This window comes from Physeter macrocephalus, chromosome 6 (genome assembly GCF_002837175.3).
Source record: "Physeter macrocephalus isolate SW-GA chromosome 6, ASM283717v5, whole genome shotgun sequence".
In the NCBI taxonomy this organism is placed as follows: Eukaryota; Metazoa; Chordata; class Mammalia; order Artiodactyla; family Physeteridae; genus Physeter; species Physeter macrocephalus.
Genome location: NC_041219.1, coordinates 51,831,348 through 51,855,236, shown reverse-complemented (window position 1 = coordinate 51,855,236; position 23,889 = coordinate 51,831,348). Strand labels below are relative to the sequence as shown.

At 48.4% G+C, this 23,889-nt stretch overlaps 2 protein-coding genes across 14 annotated transcripts in view; both read right to left on the bottom strand.

The window, feature by feature from the left end:
* On the bottom strand, positions 1-9,682 carry LOC129392203 (zinc finger BED domain-containing protein 4-like). The gene is made up of 3 exons (XM_055085710.1): positions 9,662-9,682; positions 9,174-9,318; positions 1-8,711 (listed from the first exon to the last, which is right to left on the bottom strand). The coding sequence occupies exons 1-3, from the start codon at positions 9,680-9,682 to the stop codon at positions 5,866-5,868; spliced, it is 3,012 nt and encodes a 1,003-aa protein (XP_054941685.1). The 3' UTR covers positions 1-5,865.
* LOC102975242 (zinc finger BED domain-containing protein 4) overlaps positions 8,765-23,889 on the bottom strand; it is a 475,711-nt gene continuing 460,586 nt past the window's right edge. For 12 of the 13 annotated variants that reach the window (XM_055085345.1, XM_055085344.1, XM_055085349.1 and 9 more), the window contains one exon: positions 8,765-17,908. In XM_055085345.1, the coding sequence (XP_054941320.1) occupies positions 14,041-17,568 (3,528 nt within the window). In that variant the 5' untranslated portion in view covers positions 17,569-17,908 and the 3' untranslated portion in view covers positions 8,765-14,040. Of the gene's footprint in view, positions 19,917-23,889 lie in introns of all 13 variants that reach the window. The other variant, XM_055085352.1, reaches the window with a different exon arrangement.

Sequence of the window (23,889 nt, the reverse complement as noted above, 5' to 3'; positions counted from 1 at the left end):
CAGTTGCGGAAATTGTCAGTCGTTATTTTAAATCTTCTGTTTCTTCCTCTTTCGTTCCTTCCAGTATTCCTATTATACAAGTTACACCTTATGTAATTGTCCCATAGATCTTGGACATTGTTTTTTCCAGTCTTTTTTCTCCCTGCTTTTTGCTTTTTGAGGATTCTATTGAGACATCCTCTAGCTCAGAGGTTCTTTCCTCAGCCATGTCCAGTCTACTAATAAGCCCATCAAAGGCTTCATTTCTGTTACAGTGTTTTTTTTATCTCAAGCTTTTCTTTTCAGCTCTTTTCCGGGAGTTCCAACTCTCTGCTCACATTGTCCATCTTTGCTTGTGTGTTGTCTACTTTATCCATGAGAGCCCTCAGCATATTAAACATAATGGTTTTAAATTCCCAGTCTGATAATTCCAACATCTCTGCCATATCCGCTTCTGAACCTTGCTCTGTCTCTTCAAATTGTGGGTTTTTTTTTTTTTTGCCTTTTAACTGTGTAATTTGCCTTGTAATTTTTTCCTGATAGCCAGACATGATGTACTGGGTGAAAGGAACTTCTATAAATAGGCCTTAATAATGTGGAGGTGAGGTGTGGGAGAGGGGAAGCCTTCTATGGTCCTGTGATCAGGCCTCAGTTCTTTTACCGAGCCTGTGCCTCTGGACTGTGACCTTCACAAGTGTTTCTCAGTCCTTTTTCTCCCCTTGGTTGGGACAGGCTGCCCAGAGGAGGCTGGAGCTGGGCACTTCCCTTCCCCTGGTCAGTTAGGCTCTGATAACACCCCAGCAGGTCAGGCTCTGGTTAACAAGTTTTCCTTGAGAGCAGCCTTGTTAAGGAGAGCAGAGTCCTCTGTCCCATTAGGAAATGGTTCCTTCCCTCCCCCTGCAGAAAGCTTGAGGGGACTTTGATATTTACTTGGGAACCTGATCATGCTCCAGGGGTAAATCTCACAGTATTGTGTGGGCTCCCTTATGACTGGCTCCCCCGGAGTTCTTAACTCTCACAGTTGCTGACGACTTTGAGTCTCCAAAAATACATCAACTGCAGTTTAAGTTCTTCTGCCCCAGAACTGGTTTCCCAGGCCAGGTTGCACTCCTGACTCTCTACTCTGGTAAACCGTGATTCACTGTACTTGCCTGTCTCCCCAGTCTTGGGGGCAACAGTTTGACCTGTGTCCGCCAAGAAGAGTTTTTGATTTTTCAGATTGTTCTGCTTTTTACTTGTTAGGATGGAGTTGCAATTTCCAAGCTCCTCACACGCAGAACTAAAAACTGGAAGTATATATATATATGTTTGTGAATGTATATATATATATTTTTTCTTTTTTAATGTATTAGTCTCTTAAACATGGGGAAAAAAACCCCCCAAAAGTGGAGTTACAATGCATCTTCACAATAATACTAGGTTTTGTAGCTGCATATATATTTACCTCTCTGAACACTTCATTTCTTCACATGGCTTTGAGTCACTGTCTGATGTCCCTTCATCTCACCTGCAGGGCTCCCTTGAGCATTTCTTGCAGGGCAGGTCTAGTGGTCACTAACTCCCTCAGCTTTTGCGTATCTGGGATCGTCTTAATTTCTCCCTCGTTTTTTTTTTGGCTGCGTCACGTGGAATACAGGATCTTAGTTCCCAGACCAGGGATCAAACCCATGCTCCCTGCAGTGGAAGTGTGGGGTCTTAACCACTGGACTGCCAGGGAAATCCCTCTCCCTCATTTTTGAAGGATAGTTTAGCCAGATATAAAATTCCTGATGGACAGTTTTTTTTCATTTAGCACTTTGAATATATCAGCCCATTGTCTTCTGGGCTCCAAGGTTTCTGGTGAGAAATCTGCTAATATTTTATTGATGATCCTTGTGTGTGGTGAGTCACTTCTCTTGATGCTTTCAAGATTCTCTGCCTTTTGACAGTTTGATTATATAACATGTCTTAGTGTGGGTCTCTTTGAGTTCATCTTACTTGAAGTTCATGAGCTTCTTGGATGTTTATATTTGTGTCTTTCATCAAATTTGGGAAGTTATCGGCCATTATATCTTCACATATTCTTTCTGCCCCCACCCATAACTTCTTCCTCTGGGACTCCCACAGTACGTATGTTGGCTTGCTTAGTGGTGCCCACATATCCCTTAGCTCTGTTCACTTTTCTTCAATCTTTTTTCTGTTTCTCAAACTTGATGATTTCCATTGTACTATATTCATAGTTGCTGATTCTTTATTCATTCTGCTTAAATCTGCCTTTGAATCTTTCTAGTGAAATTTCCATCTCAGTTGTACTTTTCAGCTCCAAATTTCATTTTGGTTTTTTAGGTTTTCTATGTCTTTACTGATATTTCCATTTTTTCATACATTATTTTCTTGACTTTCTCCATGTCCTATTTAGTTCTTTGAGCATCTTTAAGAGTGCTGTTTTAAAGCCTCTGGCCAGTATACCCACCATCAGGTCTTTTTTTCAGGGAGAGACTGTTGAATTATTTTTTTCCTTTGGGTAAAAAGTATTTTGACCATACTTTCCCGTTTCTTTGTATGCCTTGCGATTTTTTTTTTGTGCACTGGACATTTTCATCTAACAATTTGGTGACTCTGGAAATCAGATTCTTCCTCTTCCCTAGGCTTTGTGCTTTCCCTAGGTTTTGTTTTTGATTGTCTTTGTGCCAAGGGTCAGCCTGAGGCGTAAACTTAATGTCTTCTTAAGTGTTTTCTGAGCCGTTCCCTGGGCACAAGTAGTCACATTCTAATTCTCCTCATATATGCAGTTATTTTTATATGTCCTTAGTCTTTAATGTCTGACTCCTGAAAGGGGAAAAGCAAAAAATACAGGGGATTAAGAAAGGGCTCTGGGGACTTCCCTGGTGGCGCAGTGGTTGGGAATCCACCTGCCGATGCAGGGGACACGGGTTCGATCCCTGGTCCGGGAAGATCCCACGTGCCGCAGAACAACTAAACCCGTGCACCGCAACTACTGAGCCTGTACTCTAGAGCCCGTGAGCCACAACTACTGAGCCCATGTGCCATAACTACTGAATCCCGTGTGCCTAGAGCCCGTGCTCCACAAAAAGAGAAGCCACCACGATGAGAAGCCCACGCACCGCCACGAAGGGTAGCCCTCACTCGCTGCAACTAGAGAAAGCCCGGGCGCAACAATGAAGACGCAATGCAGCCAAAAGTAAATAAATAAAAAATATTTTTTTTTAAAAAAAGGGCTCTGGCCCTTTAAATCCCCTGGAAGACACTGGAGAAGGGGAAGAGGGTCTTGCAACAAAGCGGGGGTGCAGGGGGCGGGGGAGGCACAACAACGGCACCTGCCTCTTTCTCTGCACCTGTGAGATCAGAAGCAGTGATGAGCTAACAGAGCACAGATCCCCACTATCTGGAGGACAGGGTCCTTTCTTTCCCCGCCCTGGCTCCTGCAAGCTGTGTGCAAGCTGCTCTAGGACCCACGCACAGCTGCCTGCCAGGTGGCTGGGGCTGGGGGGTGGGGCGCTGCCACCCTGCAAGTCTCCCCTGGGGGTTACAAACCTTCTGTATTCTCCAGAGTTCCCGACAGTTACGGCAGACGATTCCGGCAGGGGACGGGGACTTGCGGTGCTCCTACTCCGCCATCTTCCCAGACCCTTTCTCATTCTGACACTAATGGATTTTTCTTAATTGAACTATAACTGACATACGATGTAGGTATACCACATAGTGATCCGATATTTTTATACGTTATGAAAATGATCACAATAAGTCTGGTTACCATCTGTCACCACACAAATTTATTACAATATTACTGATTATATGCCCTATGCTGTACATTACAACCTGGTGACTCGTTTTGTCAATGGAAGTTTGTGCCTCTTCCTCTCCCTCACCTGTTTCACTCGTCCCTCATCCTCTCCCTTCTGGAAACTACCAGTTTATTCTCTGTATCTATGAGTGTGTTCCTGTTTCATTTTGTTTTTAGATTCCACATTTGCGTGAAATCATGTGGTATTTGTCTTTCTCTGTCCAACTTATTTCACTTAGCATAACACTCTCCAGATCTATCCATTTTGTTGCAAATGGCAAGATTTTTTTTATGGCTAAGTAATATTCCATTGTGTGTATATATATGTATACATATATATATATACACACACACACCATATCTTCTCTATCCATTCATCTGTTGATGGACACTTTAGTTGCTTCCATATCTTGCTATCATAAATAATGTTGCTATGAACATGGGGGTACATGTATCTTTTCAAATTAGTGTTTTTGCCTTCTTCAGAAAAATATCCAGGAGTGGGATTGCTGGGTCACATGGTAGCATACGATTCTTGGAGGAGCCTCCACACTACTTTCCACAGTGGCTGCTCTTCCCCTCCAACACCACAGGCTGCACAGCACTCGCTCTGAACACAAGACCTGGGAAGTTCTCATACATCACTGCCACTATCAGAAATGCTGTTGTAAGAATTACTCCTCCACTTCCCCTGGGTCCCACCTGGGGCTAAGGTGAAAATCCAAAGGCTGCATGAATGTGGTTTCTGTGTATGTTGGCCCCCAAGAGTAGGACTGTTTTGTTATCCTAAGAATAAAAAGCCAGTGTCCTCCAGCAGTAGAAAATGGCAAATAAAAAGTTTAATTTCAGAAACTGAGTTCACCACTTATAAATACACTAAAACATAGTCAATGCAAATTCAGATTAATAATAGGTACAGTATTTTAACAAAACGACAACTTTTCTAAAAGGTCACAGGCAAATCAGTGACTTGTTTCACCCAGTATTTTACCTGGTTTGAAATAAGAAAATGAACCCTTTTCTAGACACTGAGGCAAAGACTTTGAAGACGTATTATTGTTAAAAAAAACCTGATGACTGATACTCCATGTCGATGTCCTTGGGATTCTAAAATATCCCATTGATGGCTGAATCTTCCCTATTATCAAAAAGAAAATCTAAACACCTAAGGCTATTCTTACAACTGTATTATAGCAATCTTCTTCCCTGTTAATAAGCCACCTCTTCTAAAAAGGACTGTATACATAATTTGATCAAATTGGGGGTCAGTGCACAAATTTCAAGATAGCTTCATGGTGTAGAGCCACTGAGTCAGAGGCTTGGAGATTCCATCAACAGGATGCTGTAAACGTGTCACACTGTGCACCAGCTACACAGCAGGCACCACCGGCGCTCACTGTGAACGGCGGGGATGTGTCCCAGCTAACAGCCCACGTGGCACCGAGGGCAAACCCCTGAAACGGTAGTGCTCTCTCCCCTGAACCCTACACGACGGACATTCCGTGATACATGTGAGTGCAGGCTTGTCTTCGAATGCCATGTCTCTGTTGTGTAAACAGTCACCTCCCAGAATCCTCGCCGTCCCCTGAACGTACTTTAGAGCCCGCAGCCAGGAACTGCTCCGTCAGGATGGCTTGAACTCCACCTCCTATATACAGATTTTATCTGACAGCCACAAAAGCTGTTTTGTTGCAATTAAAGCAATTTTAAACTAAAATACAGTACCTGATTTGTGGTTTTTACATAATCGAATAAAAAGCCTACAGAATAAAACTGCTTATATCTCCTCTGCCATTCTAGTAAAACAAACTTCTAACCCCCAACTTTTAAAAAATTTTACAGTTACGAATAAAAACCTAATCATTGTATTCCATAACTGACAAGACAGGCTGTTTCTACTGGACTTCTTAAAAAACACACCGTGGTACCTGGCCTGAAGGACTGGGTAAGGCACATGTGGACATGACGGCGAGGGCCGGGACGGGAGCCTCCCGTGGATGTGGACCTGAGCGCCCGGCCTGCTGTCCCGCAGGGCCCCGACCGCAGCGAGCCGCCAGCCCGGGACAGATGCTGTTTCTCGTCTGGTGGCTCCACCGTGAGCTTCAATACTGGAAGCATATTAAGGGAAGATTCACTTTCAGAAAAATAAGTTTCTCGAAATGTTCCATCATGAGCCTGGACTGGCCAAAGCTGCCGTTCTCGGTGGGTGTGCTGAACAGCCTCTCGGAGGGGACGATGCTCGGGGGGCAGCCCAGAAACCGCACGGCCAAGGTGGAGAGGCCTGGCCAGGCCGCCCTCTTCAGGTTCCAGTAGGCGAGTGGGTCGCAGGCGTGCTCCAGCACCTCCTCCTCCAGGTAGGCGAGCACCATGTCCTCCGGGACCCTCGTCCTCCCTCCGGGCTCGGCCTTCTTCATCCTGGCCATAAGCGACCACAGGCTCTCCTCCCCAGCACGGTCTCTCGGCGGGCAGCCTGGGTCACGTCCGCTGGGGGCGGGCGCAGGCTCTGAGGTAGAATTCAGCGTCTCGAGTTCCCTGATTAAGTCCTGCTTGTACTGCTCGGCCTCCTCCTCGGAGAAGAGGGAGGCTTTGTAGCGCGGGTCCAGCAGGGTGGCCAGCACGTACCGGGGGTCGTGGAGGGTGGCGGACAGGCGGCTCACCATGGCCTCCCTGAGGGACTTGAGCATGGTGTCGATGCCCATGGTCTCCTCGAACAGCATCTCCACCCTCCTGCTGAGGATGTGGATCATGGGGATGACCTGGCTGAGTGTGGACACGTGGGCGCTCATCTCCCGCCGGGCGGCGTCGAAGGGCTTCAGGGCGTGGCACACGGACTGCATCACCTCCCACTGGTCGCAGCTGATGAGCTCCCGGAAGTTACACTCGACGGACAGCTCGTTCACTGCCCTCTTCTGCTCGATCAGCCGCTCCAGCATGTGAAACGACGTGCTCCACTCGGATGGCACGTCCTGCAGGAGGCGGTGGGGCGGCAGCTCGTACTCCTCCTGCAGCTCCGCCAGCTTTGCTTTCGCCCGCGGCGACCGCTGGACCCGCTCGCATATCTTCCGTGCGGTGCTGAGTACGTTCTGGACCAGCCTCTGGCTCTTGATGGCTTCGCTGACGATGAGGCTGACCGTGTGACTGAAGCACTGCACGCTCGAGCGTGCCCCCTCGTTCAGCGTCTTGCCTATGCTGGGGTTGTCGGTGACCGTGATGCCCACCTGCAGGCCCGTCGACGTCACCCAGGCCTCCCACCAGCACTCCAGCTGCTTCTGGATGCTGCTGCCGCTGTAGTCGCAGTCCACCTGCGACACGTCCAGCAGCGCCGAGCAGTGGTGGTCCTCGCAGTGCGGTCGGGCCGACGACTCGAAGGTGACCCAGTGGGCGGTGAGGGTCAGGTACTCCCGGGTCTGGCTGCTCATCCATATTCCAGACGTGAAGTGGACCACACCACTCTCGGCTTCCTGGAGATGTGACATGATGATGTGTTTCACATTGTCGTACATACCTGGGATGGCCGTCCTGGAGAAGTAGGACGGAGGGGGCAGAGAGTACTGAGGTTTCAAGTATCCGAGCAGTCTATTGAAGCCAACGTTGTCCACAAACGAGTACGGCTGGAGGTCAAGTGCGATCATTTCAGCAATGAGACTTGTTATCTTTTTGGCAACTGGATGCGAATCATAAAACTTCTCGCTGATGTCATCGCGGGAGGAGGCGCCGGCCGACTCTGAGCTCAGGGGCCCGTGGGCACCGGGAGGGGAGGGTGGCGCCGCCCTGGGGGCGTCGGGCTTCAGCACAGCGCCGTGGAACCTCTGCAGGTGCCTCAGGAGGCAGCTGGTGCCCAGGTTTGTCGGCTTCTTGCCCCTGCTGATCGTCCGGCCACAGTGCAAGCACACGACCTTCGTGGGGTCTGCGGAGCAGAGAGAAAAATGATTCCACAACTTTGAGGTCTTTTTGCTGTTGACGGGAAACGTAACTTGATTGTTTTTTGTGACCATGGTCGGCAGGTCAGTTAATCTGGAGGAGGAAGTTTCTGCAGAAGCCAAGGTGGCGTATGGCGAATTCGCCAAGCTGGCCCCCAGAAAGCCCTTCTGGTTCCCAACGACCTCCGGGTGGCGCCTGTAGAGATGCCGCATCAAACAGCTTGTGCCCACGTCACCCTTCTTTCCCCGGCTGATGACGCAGCCACAGTGTCTGCACACAGCCTTGAGGCTGTCCGTGGGGGCCAGCGAGAAGTGATGCCAGACTTCCGACTTCAGCCTCCTCATGACCTTCTTGTTCTGCTGGAACACGGCACCGGACTCGAGAGGGCGAGGGCTGGGCGCGTCGCCCGGCTGCTTCTCGGGAGACGATGCCCACGAGGCCTCGCCCACGTCAGAGGAGGAGGACAACACCCACGCGTCTTCCACTGGAGTGTCTCCGGGGTTCCAGTGCGCTGGCGGGTCCTCCACAAGCCGGTCGGGGGAGGAGGGCGCGGAGGTGGAGTCCTGGACCGGCTTCCCCGGAGACGAGGATGCGGGGCTGGGCTCTCCGTCGGGCGGCGGCGGAGTGGGCAGCAGGGTTGGGGGCGCGGAGTAGGGGGGCGGCACGCCAGCGCCCCCACCGTTTTCCCGCAGCACAATGGAGCGGTGTGCCCGCCACATGTGCCTGATGAGGCAGCTGGTGCCCAGGTCCTTCCCGTTCTTCCCCCGGCTGAACTCGTTCATGCAGTGGATGCACACGGCCTTGGAGTTGTCCAGGGGCGACAGGTAGAAGTGCTTCCAGACGGCGGACCTCCTCCTGGACCCGGATGCGCTCCTGGGCAGGGGGAGGTTTTTCTCAGCCCCGTTCTCTGCAGGCTCGTCGCAGTGGAGGCTGGGGGGCTGGGGAGGCGGTCCCGCCAGGGCTTCATCCTTGCTGTACCTCTCAGAGACTGACACGTCGGAGGGGGCCTCTTCGGAGACATGATGTACTGGGTGAAAGGAACTTCTATAAATAGGCCTTAATAATGTGGAGGTGAGGTGTGGGAGAGGGGAAGCCTTCTATGGTCCTGTGATCAGGCCTCAGTTCTTTTACCGAGCCTGTGCCTCTGGACTGTGACCTTCACAAGTGTTTCTCAGTCCTTTTTCTCCCCTTGGTTGGGACAGGCTGCCCAGAGGAGGCTGGAGCTGGGCACTTCCCTTCCCCTGGTCAGTTAGGCTCTGATAACACCCCAGCAGGTCAGGCTCTGGTTAACAAGTTTTCCTTGAGAGCAGCCTTGTTAAGGAGAGCAGAGTCCTCTGTCCCATTAGGAAATGGTTCCTTCCCTCCCCCTGCAGAAAGCTTGAGGGGACTTTGATATTTACTTGGGAACCTGATCATGCTCCAGGGGTAAATCTCACAGTATTGTGTGGGCTCCCTTATGACTGGCTCCCCCGGAGTTCTTAACTCTCACAGTTGCTGACGACTTTGAGTCTCCAAAAATACATCAACTGCAGTTTAAGTTCTTCTGCCCCAGAACTGGTTTCCCAGGCCAGGTTGCACTCCTGACTCTCTACTCTGGTAAACCGTGATTCACTGTACTTGCCTGTCTCCCCAGTCTTGGGGGCAACAGTTTGACCTGTGTCCGCCAAGAAGAGTTTTTGATTTTTCAGATTGTTCTGCTTTTTACTTGTTAGGATGGAGTTGCAATTTCCAAGCTCCTCACACGCAGAACTAAAAACTGGAAGTATATATATATATGTTTGTGAATGTATATATATATATTTTTTCTTTTTTAATGTATTAGTCTCTTAAACATGGGGAAAAAAACCCCCCAAAAGTGGAGTTACAATGCATCTTCACAATAATACTAGGTTTTGTAGCTGCATATATATTTACCTCTCTGAACACTTCATTTCTTCACATGGCTTTGAGTCACTGTCTGATGTCCCTTCATCTCACCTGCAGGGCTCCCTTGAGCATTTCTTGCAGGGCAGGTCTAGTGGTCACTAACTCCCTCAGCTTTTGCGTATCTGGGATCGTCTTAATTTCTCCCTCGTTTTTTTTTTGGCTGCGTCACGTGGAATACAGGATCTTAGTTCCCAGACCAGGGATCAAACCCATGCTCCCTGCAGTGGAAGTGTGGGGTCTTAACCACTGGACTGCCAGGGAAATCCCTCTCCCTCATTTTTGAAGGATAGTTTAGCCAGATATAAAATTCCTGATGGACAGTTTTTTTTCATTTAGCACTTTGAATATATCAGCCCATTGTCTTCTGGGCTCCAAGGTTTCTGGTGAGAAATCTGCTAATATTTTATTGATGATCCTTGTGTGTGGTGAGTCACTTCTCTTGATGCTTTCAAGATTCTCTGCCTTTTGACAGTTTGATTATATAACATGTCTTAGTGTGGGTCTCTTTGAGTTCATCTTACTTGAAGTTCATGAGCTTCTTGGATGTTTATATTTGTGTCTTTCATCAAATTTGGGAAGTTATCGGCCATTATATCTTCACATATTCTTTCTGCCCCCACCCATAACTTCTTCCTCTGGGACTCCCACAGTACGTATGTTGGCTTGCTTAGTGGTGCCCACATATCCCTTAGCTCTGTTCACTTTTCTTCAATCTTTTTTCTGTTTCTCAAACTTGATGATTTCCATTGTACTATATTCATAGTTGCTGATTCTTTATTCATTCTGCTTAAATCTGCCTTTGAATCTTTCTAGTGAAATTTCCATCTCAGTTGTACTTTTCAGCTCCAAATTTCATTTTGGTTTTTTAGGTTTTCTATGTCTTTACTGATATTTCCATTTTTTCATACATTATTTTCTTGACTTTCTCCATGTCCTATTTAGTTCTTTGAGCATCTTTAAGAGTGCTGTTTTAAAGCCTCTGGCCAGTATACCCACCATCAGGTCTTTTTTTCAGGGAGAGACTGTTGAATTATTTTTTTCCTTTGGGTAAAAAGTATTTTGACCATACTTTCCCGTTTCTTTGTATGCCTTGCGATTTTTTTTTTGTGCACTGGACATTTTCATCTAACAATTTGGTGACTCTGGAAATCAGATTCTTCCTCTTCCCTAGGCTTTGTGCTTTCCCTAGGTTTTGTTTTTGATTGTCTTTGTGCCAAGGGTCAGCCTGAGGCGTAAACTTAATGTCTTCTTAAGTGTTTTCTGAGCCGTTCCCTGGGCACAAGTAGTCACATTCTAATTCTCCTCATATATGCAGTTATTTTTATATGTCCTTAGTCTTTAATGTCTGACTCCTGAAAGGGGAAAAGCAAAAAATACAGGGGATTAAGAAAGGGCTCTGGGGACTTCCCTGGTGGCGCAGTGGTTGGGAATCCACCTGCCGATGCAGGGGACACGGGTTCGATCCCTGGTCCGGGAAGATCCCACGTGCCGCAGAACAACTAAACCCGTGCACCGCAACTACTGAGCCTGTACTCTAGAGCCCGTGAGCCACAACTACTGAGCCCATGTGCCATAACTACTGAATCCCGTGTGCCTAGAGCCCGTGCTCCACAAAAAGAGAAGCCACCACGATGAGAAGCCCACGCACCGCCACGAAGGGTAGCCCTCACTCGCTGCAACTAGAGAAAGCCCGGGCGCAACAATGAAGACGCAATGCAGCCAAAAGTAAATAAATAAAAAATATTTTTTTTTAAAAAAAGGGCTCTGGCCCTTTAAATCCCCTGGAAGACACTGGAGAAGGGGAAGAGGGTCTTGCAACAAAGCGGGGGTGCAGGGGGCGGGGGAGGCACAACAACGGCACCTGCCTCTTTCTCTGCACCTGTGAGATCAGAAGCAGTGATGAGCTAACAGAGCACAGATCCCCACTATCTGGAGGACAGGGTCCTTTCTTTCCCCGCCCTGGCTCCTGCAAGCTGTGTGCAAGCTGCTCTAGGACCCACGCACAGCTGCCTGCCAGGTGGCTGGGGCTGGGGGGTGGGGCGCTGCCACCCTGCAAGTCTCCCCTGGGGGTTACAAACCTTCTGTATTCTCCAGAGTTCCCGACAGTTACGGCAGACGATTCCGGCAGGGGACGGGGACTTGCGGTGCTCCTACTCCGCCATCTTCCCAGACCCTTTCTCATTCTGACACTAATGGATTTTTCTTAATTGAACTATAACTGACATACGATGTAGGTATACCACATAGTGATCCGATATTTTTATACGTTATGAAAATGATCACAATAAGTCTGGTTACCATCTGTCACCACACAAATTTATTACAATATTACTGATTATATGCCCTATGCTGTACATTACAACCTGGTGACTCGTTTTGTCAATGGAAGTTTGTGCCTCTTCCTCTCCCTCACCTGTTTCACTCGTCCCTCATCCTCTCCCTTCTGGAAACTACCAGTTTATTCTCTGTATCTATGAGTGTGTTCCTGTTTCATTTTGTTTTTAGATTCCACATTTGCGTGAAATCATGTGGTATTTGTCTTTCTCTGTCCAACTTATTTCACTTAGCATAACACTCTCCAGATCTATCCATTTTGTTGCAAATGGCAAGATTTTTTTTATGGCTAAGTAATATTCCATTGTGTGTATATATATGTATACATATATATATATACACACACACACCATATCTTCTCTATCCATTCATCTGTTGATGGACACTTTAGTTGCTTCCATATCTTGCTATCATAAATAATGTTGCTATGAACATGGGGGTACATGTATCTTTTCAAATTAGTGTTTTTGCCTTCTTCAGAAAAATATCCAGGAGTGGGATTGCTGGGTCACATGGTAGCATACGATTCTTGGAGGAGCCTCCACACTACTTTCCACAGTGGCTGCTCTTCCCCTCCAACACCACAGGCTGCACAGCACTCGCTCTGAACACAAGACCTGGGAAGTTCTCATACATCACTGCCACTATCAGAAATGCTGTTGTAAGAATTACTCCTCCACTTCCCCTGGGTCCCACCTGGGGCTAAGGTGAAAATCCAAAGGCTGCATGAATGTGGTTTCTGTGTATGTTGGCCCCCAAGAGTAGGACTGTTTTGTTATCCTAAGAATAAAAAGCCAGTGTCCTCCAGCAGTAGAAAATGGCAAATAAAAAGTTTAATTTCAGAAACTGAGTTCACCACTTATAAATACACTAAAACATAGTCAATGCAAATTCAGATTAATAATAGGTACAGTATTTTAACAAAACGACAACTTTTCTAAAAGGTCACAGGCAAATCAGTGACTTGTTTCACCCAGTATTTTACCTGGTTTGAAATAAGAAAATGAACCCTTTTCTAGACACTGAGGCAAAGACTTTGAAGACGTATTATTGTTAAAAAAAACCTGATGACTGATACTCCATGTCGATGTCCTTGGGATTCTAAAATATCCCATTGATGGCTGAATCTTCCCTATTATCAAAAAGAAAATCTAAACACCTAAGGCTATTCTTACAACTGTATTATAGCAATCTTCTTCCCTGTTAATAAGCCACCTCTTCTAAAAGGGACTGTATACATAATTTGATCAAATTGGGGGTCAGTGCACAAATTTCAAGATAGCTTCATGGTGTAGAGCCGCTGAGTCAGAGGCTTGGAGATTCCATCAACAGGATGCTGTAAACGTGTCACACTGTGCACCAGCTACACAGCAGGCACCACCGGCGCTCACTGTGAACGGCGGGGATGTGTCCCAGCTAACAGCCCACGTGGCACCGAGGGCAAACCCCTGAAACGGTAGTGCTCTCTCCCCTGAACCCTACACGACGGACATTCCGTGATACATGTGAGTGCAGGCTTGTCTTCGAATGCCATGTCTCTGTTGTGTAAACAGTCACCTCCCAGAATCCTCGCCGTCCCCTGAACGTACTTTAGAGCCCGCAGCCAGGAACTGCTCCGTCAGGATGGCTTGAACTCCACCTCCTATATACAGATTTTATCTGACAGCCACAAAAGCTGTTTTGTTGCAATTAAAGCAATTTTAAACTAAAATACAGTACCTGATTTGTGGTTTTTACATAATCGAATAAAAAGCCTACAGAATAAAACTGCTTATATCTCCTCTGCCATTCTAGTAAAACAAACTTCTAACCCCCAACTTTTAAAAAATTTTACAGTTACGAATAAAAACCTAATCATTGTATTCCATAACTGACAAGACAGGCTGTTTCTACTGGACTTCTTAAAAAACACACCGTGGTACCTGGCCTGAAGGACTGGGTAAGGCACATGTGGACATGACGGCGAGGGCCGGGACGGGAGCCTCCCGTGGATGTGGACCTGAGCGCCCGGCCTGCTGTCCCGCAGGGCCCCGACCGCAGCGAGCCGCCAGCCCGGGACAGATGCTGTTTCTCGTCTGGTGGCTCCACCGTGAGCTTCAATACTGGAAGCATATTAAGGGAAGATTCACTTTCAGAAAAATAAGTTTCTCGAAATGTTCCATCATGAGCCTGGACTGGCCAAAGCTGCCGTTCTCGGTGGGTGTGCTGAACAGCCTCTCGGAGGGGACGATGCTCGGGGGGCAGCCCAGAAACCGCACGGCCAAGGTGGAGAGGCCTGGCCAGGCCGCCCTCTTCAGGTTCCAGTAGGCGAGTGGGTCGCAGGCGTGCTCCAGCACCTCCTCCTCCAGGTAGGCGAGCACCATGTCCTCCGGGACCCTCGTCCTCCCTCCGGGCTCGGCCTTCTTCATCCTGGCCATAAGCGACCACAGGCTCTCCTCCCCAGCACGGTCTCTCGGCGGGCAGCCTGGGTCACGTCCGCTGGGGGCGGGCGCAGGCTCTGAGGTAGAATTCAGCGTCTCGAGTTCCCTGATTAAGTCCTGCTTGTACTGCTCGGCCTCCTCCTCGGAGAAGAGGGAGGCTTTGTAGCGCGGGTCCAGCAGGGTGGCCAGCACGTACCGGGGGTCGTGGAGGGTGGCGGACAGGCGGCTCACCATGGCCTCCCTGAGGGACTTGAGCATGGTGTCGATGCCCATGGTCTCCTCGAACAGCATCTCCACCCTCCTGCTGAGGATGTGGATCATGGGGATGACCTGGCTGAGTGTGGACACGTGGGCGCTCATCTCCCGCCGGGCGGCGTCGAAGGGCTTCAGGGCGTGGCACACGGACTGCATCACCTCCCACTGGTCGCAGCTGATGAGCTCCCGGAAGTTACACTCGACGGACAGCTCGTTCACTGCCCTCTTCTGCTCGATCAGCCGCTCCAGCATGTGAAACGACGTGCTCCACTCGGATGGCACGTCCTGCAGGAGGCGGTGGGGCGGCAGCTCGTACTCCTCCTGCAGCTCCGCCAGCTTTGCTTTCGCCCGCGGCGACCGCTGGACCCGCTCGCATATCTTCCGTGCGGTGCTGAGTACGTTCTGGACCAGCCTCTGGCTCTTGATGGCTTCGCTGACGATGAGGCTGACCGTGTGACTGAAGCACTGCACGCTCGAGCGTGCCCCCTCGTTCAGCGTCTTGCCTATGCTGGGGTTGTCGGTGACCGTGATGCCCACCTGCAGGCCCGTCGACGTCACCCAGGCCTCCCACCAGCACTCCAGCTGCTTCTGGATGCTGCTGCCGCTGTAGTCGCAGTCCACCTGCGACACGTCCAGCAGCGCCGAGCAGTGGTGGTCCTCGCAGTGCGGTCGGGCCGACGACTCGAAGGTGACCCAGTGGGCGGTGAGGGTCAGGTACTCCCGGGTCTGGCTGCTCATCCATATTCCAGACGTGAAGTGGACCACACCACTCTCGGCTTCCTGGAGATGTGACATGATGATGTGTTTCACATTGTCGTACATACCTGGGATGGCTGTCCTGGAGAAGTAGGACGGAGGGGGCAGAGAGTACTGAGGTTTCAAGTATCCGAGCAGTCTATTGAAGCCAACGTTGTCCACAAACGAGTACGGCTGGAGGTCAAGTGCGATCATTTCAGCAATGAGACTTGTTATCTTTTTGGCAACTGGATGCGAATCATAAAACTTCTCGCTGATGTCATCGCGGGAGGAGGCGCCGGCCGACTCTGAGCTCAGGGGCCCGTGGGCACCGGGAGGGGAGGGTGGCGCCGCCCTGGGGGCGTCGGGCTTCAGCACAGCGCCGTGGAACCTCTGCAGGTGCCTCAGGAGGCAGCTGGTGCCCAGGTTTGTCGGCTTCTTGCCCCTGCTGATCGTCCGGCCACAGTGCAAGCACACGACCTTCGTGGGGTCTGCGGAGCAGAGAGAAAAATGATTCCACAACTTTGAGGTCTTTTTGCTGTTGACGGGAAACGTAACTTGATTGTTTTTTGTGACCATGGTCGGCAGGTCAGTTAATCTGGAGGAGGAAGTTTCTGCAGAAGCCAAGGTGGCGTATGGCGAATTCGCCAAGCTGGCCCCCAGAAAGCCCTTCTGGTTCCCAACGACCTCCGGGTGGCGCCTGTAGAGATGCCGCATCAAACAGCTTGTGCCCACGTCACCCTTCTTTCCCCGGCTGATGACGCAGCCACAGTGTCTGCACACAGCCTTGAGGCTGTCCGTGGGGGCCAGCGAGAAGTGATGCCAGACTTCCGACTTCAGCCTCCTCATGACCTTCTTGTTCTGCTGGAACACGGCACCGGACTCGAGAGGGCGAGGGCTGGGCGCGTCGCCCGGCTGCTTCTCGGGAGACGATGCCCACGAGGCCTCGCCCACGTCAGAGGAGGAGGACAACACCCACGCGTCTTCCACTGGAGTGTCTCCGGGGTTCCAGTGCGCTGGCGGGTCCTCCACAAGCCGGTCGGGGGAGGAGGGCGCGGAGGTGGAGTCCTGGACCGGCTTCCCCGGAGACGAGGATGCGGGGCTGGGCTCTCCGTCGGGCGGCGGCGGAGTGGGCAGCAGGGTTGGGGGCGCGGAGTAGGGGGGCGGCACGCCAGCGCCCCCACCGTTTTCCCGCAGCACAATGGAGCGGTGTGCCCGCCACATGTGCCTGATGAGGCAGCTGGTGCCCAGGTCCTTCCCGTTCTTCCCCCGGCTGAACTCGTTCATGCAGTGGATGCACACGGCCTTGGAGTTGTCCAGGGGCGACAGGTAGAAGTGCTTCCAGACGGCGGACCTCCTCCTGGACCCGGATGCGCTCCTGGGCAGGGGGAGGTTTTTCTCAGCCCCGTTCTCTGCAGGCTCGTCGCAGTGGAGGCTGGGGGGCTGGGGAGGCGGTCCCGCCAGGGCTTCATCCTTGCTGTACCTCTCAGAGACTGACACGTCGGAGGGGGCCTCTTCGGAAGAAACCACAGAGCCAGGTTCCTCTGTTACCTGATGGGGAGACGGGCTCTTGGAAGCCGTTCTGGGGACGAGTTTGCCAGGTGAGAGGACGGTGCCCGGGTCTCCGGCGTCAGCAGGCGGTGGTGGGAGCCGCGGCAGAGGGGCAGGGAGGGGGGCTGGGGCTGGCGCGCTGCCGTTGTCCTCCACGAGAACGGTGGGGTGCGCCCGCCTCACGTGCCGCATCAGGCAGCTGGTGCTCAGGTCCTTCTCGTTCTTGCCCCTGCTGAACTCCTTCATACAGTACGTGCAGATGGCCTTCGTGCTGTCCCGGGGTGAGATGAAAAAATGCTTCCAAGCCGGGGACTTCTTCCTGGAGCCGATGCCGCGGCCGGAGAGCAAGCTCTGCGTCACGGCCTCCATGGCCACGCTGTACAGGGTGCTGCTGTACTGTGACAACAGGGCCCCGTAGTCGTCCTCGGGGTCAGGGGAGACGCGCCTCCCGGGGGGCTGGCAGCCGCAGCTTGCCTCTCTGCCCTCTGCCCGTTCGTCACCACTGTCAGCCCGTTTCCTGCCCTCCTGCTCGTTTTTAAAGTCCATTCTTTCCAAACTGTGATTAGGGATTTGATCATCATCTTCCTCTTCTATTTTAAAATTTATTTTATCAGAAACAAAATCACCATCCCCTTTGGGATGAGTCTCCTGGTCATTCTCCATGACCGACCATAACTATTCTGGCTGCTTCGTGATGCTGACCTCCTAGGTTGGTAGGAAACTGATCCAAATGCTCATCTGTGCCCCCAAATGTATGTTATCTTCAGTTCTTTCAAAAGAATCCTATCTTTCGGGATGTTTATGAATATGGCTAATCATAAATCTTACTGAGAAGTAGACTAGGGAACTCGTGAGCATGTCATTAGGGTGCGGACCGCTGCTTTCCAGGAGTTCTACTCTTAAACACTTCACGGTGTGGACACGCATTCACGCAGCGGGGACCTGCTTGCCTCAGACACAGGATCGCCGTCATCTTGATGGCACAGTGATCCTTCTGCATTATCTACAGAAGATGAAATCAAGTCAGACACTGGACTCAGTCACATTTCAAATCTACACTGCCATGGATATATGAGCCTCAATGTATGCAGAAAAAGGAATTCCATTATGGGAAATTAAAATAGAAAAGTTTGTTCCTTGACTTTTTTACAAACCAGTTACACAATGAAAATACCTTATAAATAGACATATCCCCAAAGAAGACAAACAGATGGCCAAAAGGCACAGGAAAAGATGTTCAATGTCACCAATTGTTAGAGAAACACGAATAAAAACTACAGTGAGGTACCACCTCCCACCTGTCAGAATGGCCATCATCAAAAAGTCTACAAACAATAAATGCTGGAGAGGGTGTGGAGAAAAGGGAACCCTCCTACACTGTGGGTGGGAATGTAATTTGGTGCAGCCACTATGGAGAACAGTATGGAGGTTCCTTAAAAAGCTAAAAATAGAACTACCATATGATCCAGCAATCCCACTCCTGGGCATATATCCAGAGAAAACCATAGGTGAAGATACATGCACCCCAATGTTCACAGCTGCACTATTTACAGTAGCCAAGACATGGAAACAACCTAAATGTCCACTGACAGACAAATGGGTAAAGAAGATGTGGTATATATACACAATGGAATATTACCCAGCCATAAAAAAGAATAAAATAATGCCATTGTAGCAACATGGATGGATCTAGAGATTATCATACTAAGTGAAGCAAGTCAGAAAGAGAAAGACAAATATCATATGATATCACTTATATGTGGAATCTAAAAAAAATGATACAAATGAACTTATTTACAAAACAGAAATAGACTCTCAGACATAGAAAACAAACTTACGGTTACCAAAGGGGAAAGGTAGGGGGGAGGGATAAATCAGGAATTTGGGAGTAACATATACACATTACTATATATCCAAAAAAGTGAGAAAAAGATGGTAAAGAGAAAATACCAAGACTTGGTAAGGTCCATCAATCTAATTTTAGCCCTTCTAAGTAATACGTAGGTAAAGGTATCTTATTATGGCCTTAATTGGCAATTTCCTAAATGACTGATAATGTTGAACATTTTATGTGCGTATTTGCCATTTGCTTCTCTCCACTGGTGAAGCATCTATTCACGTGTTTTGCCCACGTTTTCACAGATTGTGTATTTTCTTAGAGTTCTTTACATGCCTGGAAAGAAGCCCTTTATCAGGTGTATGATTCCAGTCTGTAGCTTGTCTTTTCATTCTCTTAACAGTATTTTTGGAAAAGAAATGCCCTTAATTTTTAGTGAAGTCCGATTTACCAATTTGTTCTTTCATGGATTGTACTTTTGGGGTTGTATCTAAGGAAGATTTTCTCCTGTGATTTCTAGAAGTTTTATATGTTATACTTAGATCTTGAAAGGTTCAAGTTCACTGTTTTGCGTATGAATATCTACCTGTTCAAACACATTTGTTGAAAAGACCATCCTTCCCAACAAAAGGATGCCTTTGTAACTTTGCTGAAAATTAGCTGCGTGTGAGTGCCTGTGCCCATACGATCTGTCCACAAATGTTGGCAGCAAACTGTTTATGTATATAAGCATGATATAAGTGTGTGTGTACATTGAGCAAATCGTACCCTTTAAATAAGTGCAGTTTATTGTATGTCAATTACACCCAATGTGAAAAAGTATGAAATATATATGTACACTGGTCTGTGCCCCCAGTTCCTGACACAGAGCTCATTAAACCCTTGGCAGTTCCTGAGTGACAGGAACATCTCTTGTTCTAACGAGGTGACTCCTGGATGGAGGCCCGTGACCAGAAAGAGCCGCGGCCAGAAACTTGGAACTCTCAGCCACACCCCCACCCCCCAGGATGGGCTGGAGATTGAGTTAATACTGATCACGCCCACGTGATGAAACCACTATAGAATCCCAATGGTCCGGGGGTTAGGGGAACTGCTGGGCTAGTGAACACAACCACGTGTCGGGCGGGTGACGCACCCCAACTCCAGGAGGACAGAAGCCCCTGCACTCAGGACCCTCCCAGACCTCGCCCTGTGTGTGCATCTTCATGTGGCTGTTCATCTGTGTCCCTTATCGTATCCTTTTCCTACAATAAACCAATAAATGTCAGTAAGAGTTCCCTGAGTTCTGTAAGCCACCCTAGCACTTTACTGTGGGAACCCAGACTTAAGCCGGTTGGTCAGAAATACAGGGGACAACCGGGGTTGGTGTCTGAATGGGAGCGGTCTTGTGGGACTGGGCCCTGAGCCGGGGGATCTGAGGATGACTTCAGGTGGTGGTGTCAGAACTGAACTGAGGGACAGCCAGCTGGTGCTATAGAACAGCCAGTGTGGGACACAAGACCACCTATCGGTGGCCAGAAGTGAAGCATTCTGGGAGCAGAGCATCAGAGGAAAGAAGACACAGGACACACAGCCTATACAACCAATAAAGTTGTATTTTAAGAAAGGCAGGGATTGTCAGGTTGGGTAAAAAAGTAAGACTAACTATATGCTGCCTACAAAAAACACGTTAAACATCAAGACACAAATAGGTTCAAAGCAAAAGGACAGAAAAGGTGTAGCACACTAACACCAACCAGCAGCAAGCTGGCGTGCCTCAGTTAGCATGAGATGAGGATGTAAGAATGACACAGCAGGACGACAGGGACATCACATAAAAGGACAAAGGGGTCAGTTCATCAGACATGCACACATCTACCAACAGATTTTCCAAATGCATGAAGCAAACCTGACAGACCTAAAGGGAGACTTGACCAACCAAAATTACGGACGGGATTTCACACCCCATTCAGTAGTTAAGTGAACAAGCAGACAGAACAGCAGTAAAGATAACAGAAGACTTTAAATCACTGTCATCAACTTGCCCTAAATGACATTTATGGAGCAGTCCAAACAACAACGGAGTATCACTTAAAGGTGGACACAAACATTCATCAAGATAGACTGTTTTCTGGACAGTAAAGCAAATCTCAATAAATTTAAAAGAACTGAAATCAAACAAAGAATGGTTTCTGACAACAAGGGAGCTGAATGAGAAGTCAACATCAGAATGATATCTGGAAAAATCCTAAATCTCTTCAAATAAATAACACTTCTATATTAAGCCAAAGGTTAAAGAAAAAAAATCACAAGGAAAAGTAAAGCAAATTTAATCCCAAAGCAAACAAAGGGAAGGAAACCATAAAGAAAAGATTTGAAATCACTGAAATTGGGGGCATGGGGGAAGAGGCAGGGGAGAAAAAAAAAAAAATCAATGAAACCTAACACCGGTTCTTTGGACAGATCAACAAAATTGGCAAACTTCTACAGACTGATTAAAGAAAAAAATGGTAAAGGCATAAAATTACCAATAGCAGGAATTAAAGAGGGGATTTTCACCAAAGATCTTACAGATGCAAAAAGATAGTAAGGAAATAGATGAGTGATTTTATGATGGTAAATTCAGCAGCTCAGATGAAACGGGTAAATCCTGGAAAGACACACATTACAAAAACTCACAAAAGAGATAACCTGAACAGCCCTCTATCTATTTTAAGAGCTGAACTTGTAGTTAAAAACCTTCCCTTAAAGAAACTTCCAAGCCAGGATGCCTTCACTGGTGAATTTCACCAAACATTAAAGAAAAAAAACTGGTGAAACACAAACTCTTCCAGAAAATAGAAGAAACACTTCCCAACTCTTTTTTTTTATGAGGTAGTATTACCCTGACTCCAAAACCAGCCAAGACATTATGAGAAAAGAATCAGATTCATATCCCTATGATCATAGAAAAACCTTAAGAAAATGTAGCAAGTTCTTAAAAATTTAACAAATCAAATTCAGCACTACATTAAAGATAATACACCATGAGTAAGAGGGATTCATCACAAGCATGTCTGGTTTAACATTAAAAGATCAACCAAAAGAATTCACCACACTAATGGAAAAAAAGGAGGAAAACCACAGAGTCATGTCATTAGATGCAGAAAAACATTTAACATCATCTCTATTCCTATTCACGACAGAAACTCTCAGCAAGGTAGGAAGAGAGAACTTCCTCAACCTTACAAGGGCTTTTAGGAACACTCTACGGTTACCATCACTCTGGGCAGGGAAGGCTCAGGAACAAGGCAAGGACCCCCCCCCCACCCCACGCCTGCCTCACACTTATACCCGGTGTCGCACTGGCAAGAGGCAGGTCAGGAAGGAAAGGTCACACTGCTTTAGTCACAGAAGACACAGTCATCTATGTAATAAAGGTTATAAGGCCTCTATGAAGAAGTACTGGATCTCAGTACGTTTAGGAAGGTCACAGGCTCAAGGTCACTCTGCCTTGCTGCTCCTTCCCTTATGACCTCGGTGCCTGGATGTCTTCTCAGTCCTGGACAGCCTTGTCCTCATTCCTCTCTCCAGGTCTGGGAGAAACCAGCTCTTCTCCCTTCACGGCAAACATTACATTCCCGGTTGACTTTGACTCTCTCTGGAGAAGCTCCTGGGGCAAGAGCGTGGGGTAACGAGAATGGGAGAGCCAACGGTGACTGTTTACCGTGGGTTCAACCTGTGTTGTCTCATTTAAACGACATGAAAATCTTTCGAGGAAGATTCAGTTTGATATTTCTCCTTTTACACACGAGGACACTGAGGCTTAGAGAGGGTGAGAAACGTGTCCAGGGCACATGGGTGGAAACAGGCCACTGCTCACATCCAGAAGTGAGCACTGGAAGCCCTGGGGGGCCAGAGCAGTGGACAGAAGACAGGAGTGCAGGAAGAAGAAAAGATGTGGCTGTGAGTGCAGAGACACGGATGGACCTGGAGATGATCACACTGAGTGAGACAAAGACAGATACCATGTGATATCACTTATATGTGGAATCTAAAATATGACACAAGTGCACTTATCTACAAAACAGACTCAGACTTGTGGTTGCCAAGGAGGAGGGCGGGTGGGGGAGGGAAGGATTGGGAGTTTGGGATTGGCAGGTGCAAACTAGTATCTATAGGATGGATAAACAAAAAGGTCCTACTGTATAGTAAAGGGAACTCTATTCAGTATGCTGTGATAAACCACAACAGAGAAAAACCAGGAAAAAAAAAAAAGTTCAGATCAAAGACTTCAGACCACAGATTTGAGAATCCCTACAAACCCCAAGCAAGATTTAAAGAAAAAGAAAAAAAAAGTGTTAAAAACAAGAGATAAAGCAGACAGATAAAAATTACAAGAGGGGGCTTCCCTGGTGACGCAGTGGTTGAGAGTCCACCTGCCGACGCAGGGGACACGTGTTCGTGTCCATGTCCGGGAAGATCCCACATGCCGCGGAGCGGCTGGGCCCGTGAGCCATGGCCGCTGAGCCTGCGCGTCCGGAGCCTGTGCTCCGCAACGGGAGAGGCCACATCGGTGAGAGCCCCGTGTACCGCAAAAAAAAAAAAAAAAAAAAAAAATTACAAGGGATGGAGGAACATATTTAAATACCACCAGTGGGATGAAATCAGCAAAATCCAGACTATGGGAAATTCTATAGGACAAACAACCCAGTTTAACAAACAAATTATACTTGAATCCTGATCTGAATTAGCAAACTGTATAAGAACATTTTTTAGACTATGTGGGAAACTTGGATACTGAATTAACATTTGATATTAAGTAATTCTTAGTTTATTAAGGTATAAAGATATTGTAGATAAAACGTTTCAAAGAATCCCATCTTTCCAAGATACTTACGGAAAAATATCCAGATGAAATATGATTTCTGGTATCTGCTTTAACATAACTGGGTGGGTGAGGGATACAGATAAAACAAGAGCAGCCCTGAGTTGGTAATTGTTAAAGCCAGGTGATGAGTGCACAGGTCATTACATTAGTGTGTATTACACCATTTCCACAGGAATTATTTTAAGAAAAGATAACTAGGGCTTCCCTGGTGGCGCAGTGGTTGAGAATCCGCCTGCCGATGCAGGGGACACGGGTTCGCGCCCCGGTCCGGGAAGATCCCACATGCCGCGGAGCGGCC

Excerpts from the sequence above, each read along its gene's own strand:
- LOC129392203 (XM_055085710.1), bottom strand. The coding sequence starts at position 9,682 with ATGCTCAAGGGAGCCCTGCAG. Across the intron at positions 9,319-9,661 it reads TGCTCAAGGGAGCCCTGCAG|ACTGGGGAGACAGGCAAGTA; the intron begins GTGAGATGAAGG and ends GTTGCCCCCAAG. Across the intron at positions 8,712-9,173 it reads ACTCAAAGTCGTCAGCAACT|TACATCATGTCTCCGAAGAG; the intron begins GTGAGAGTTAAG and ends CCTTTCACCCAG.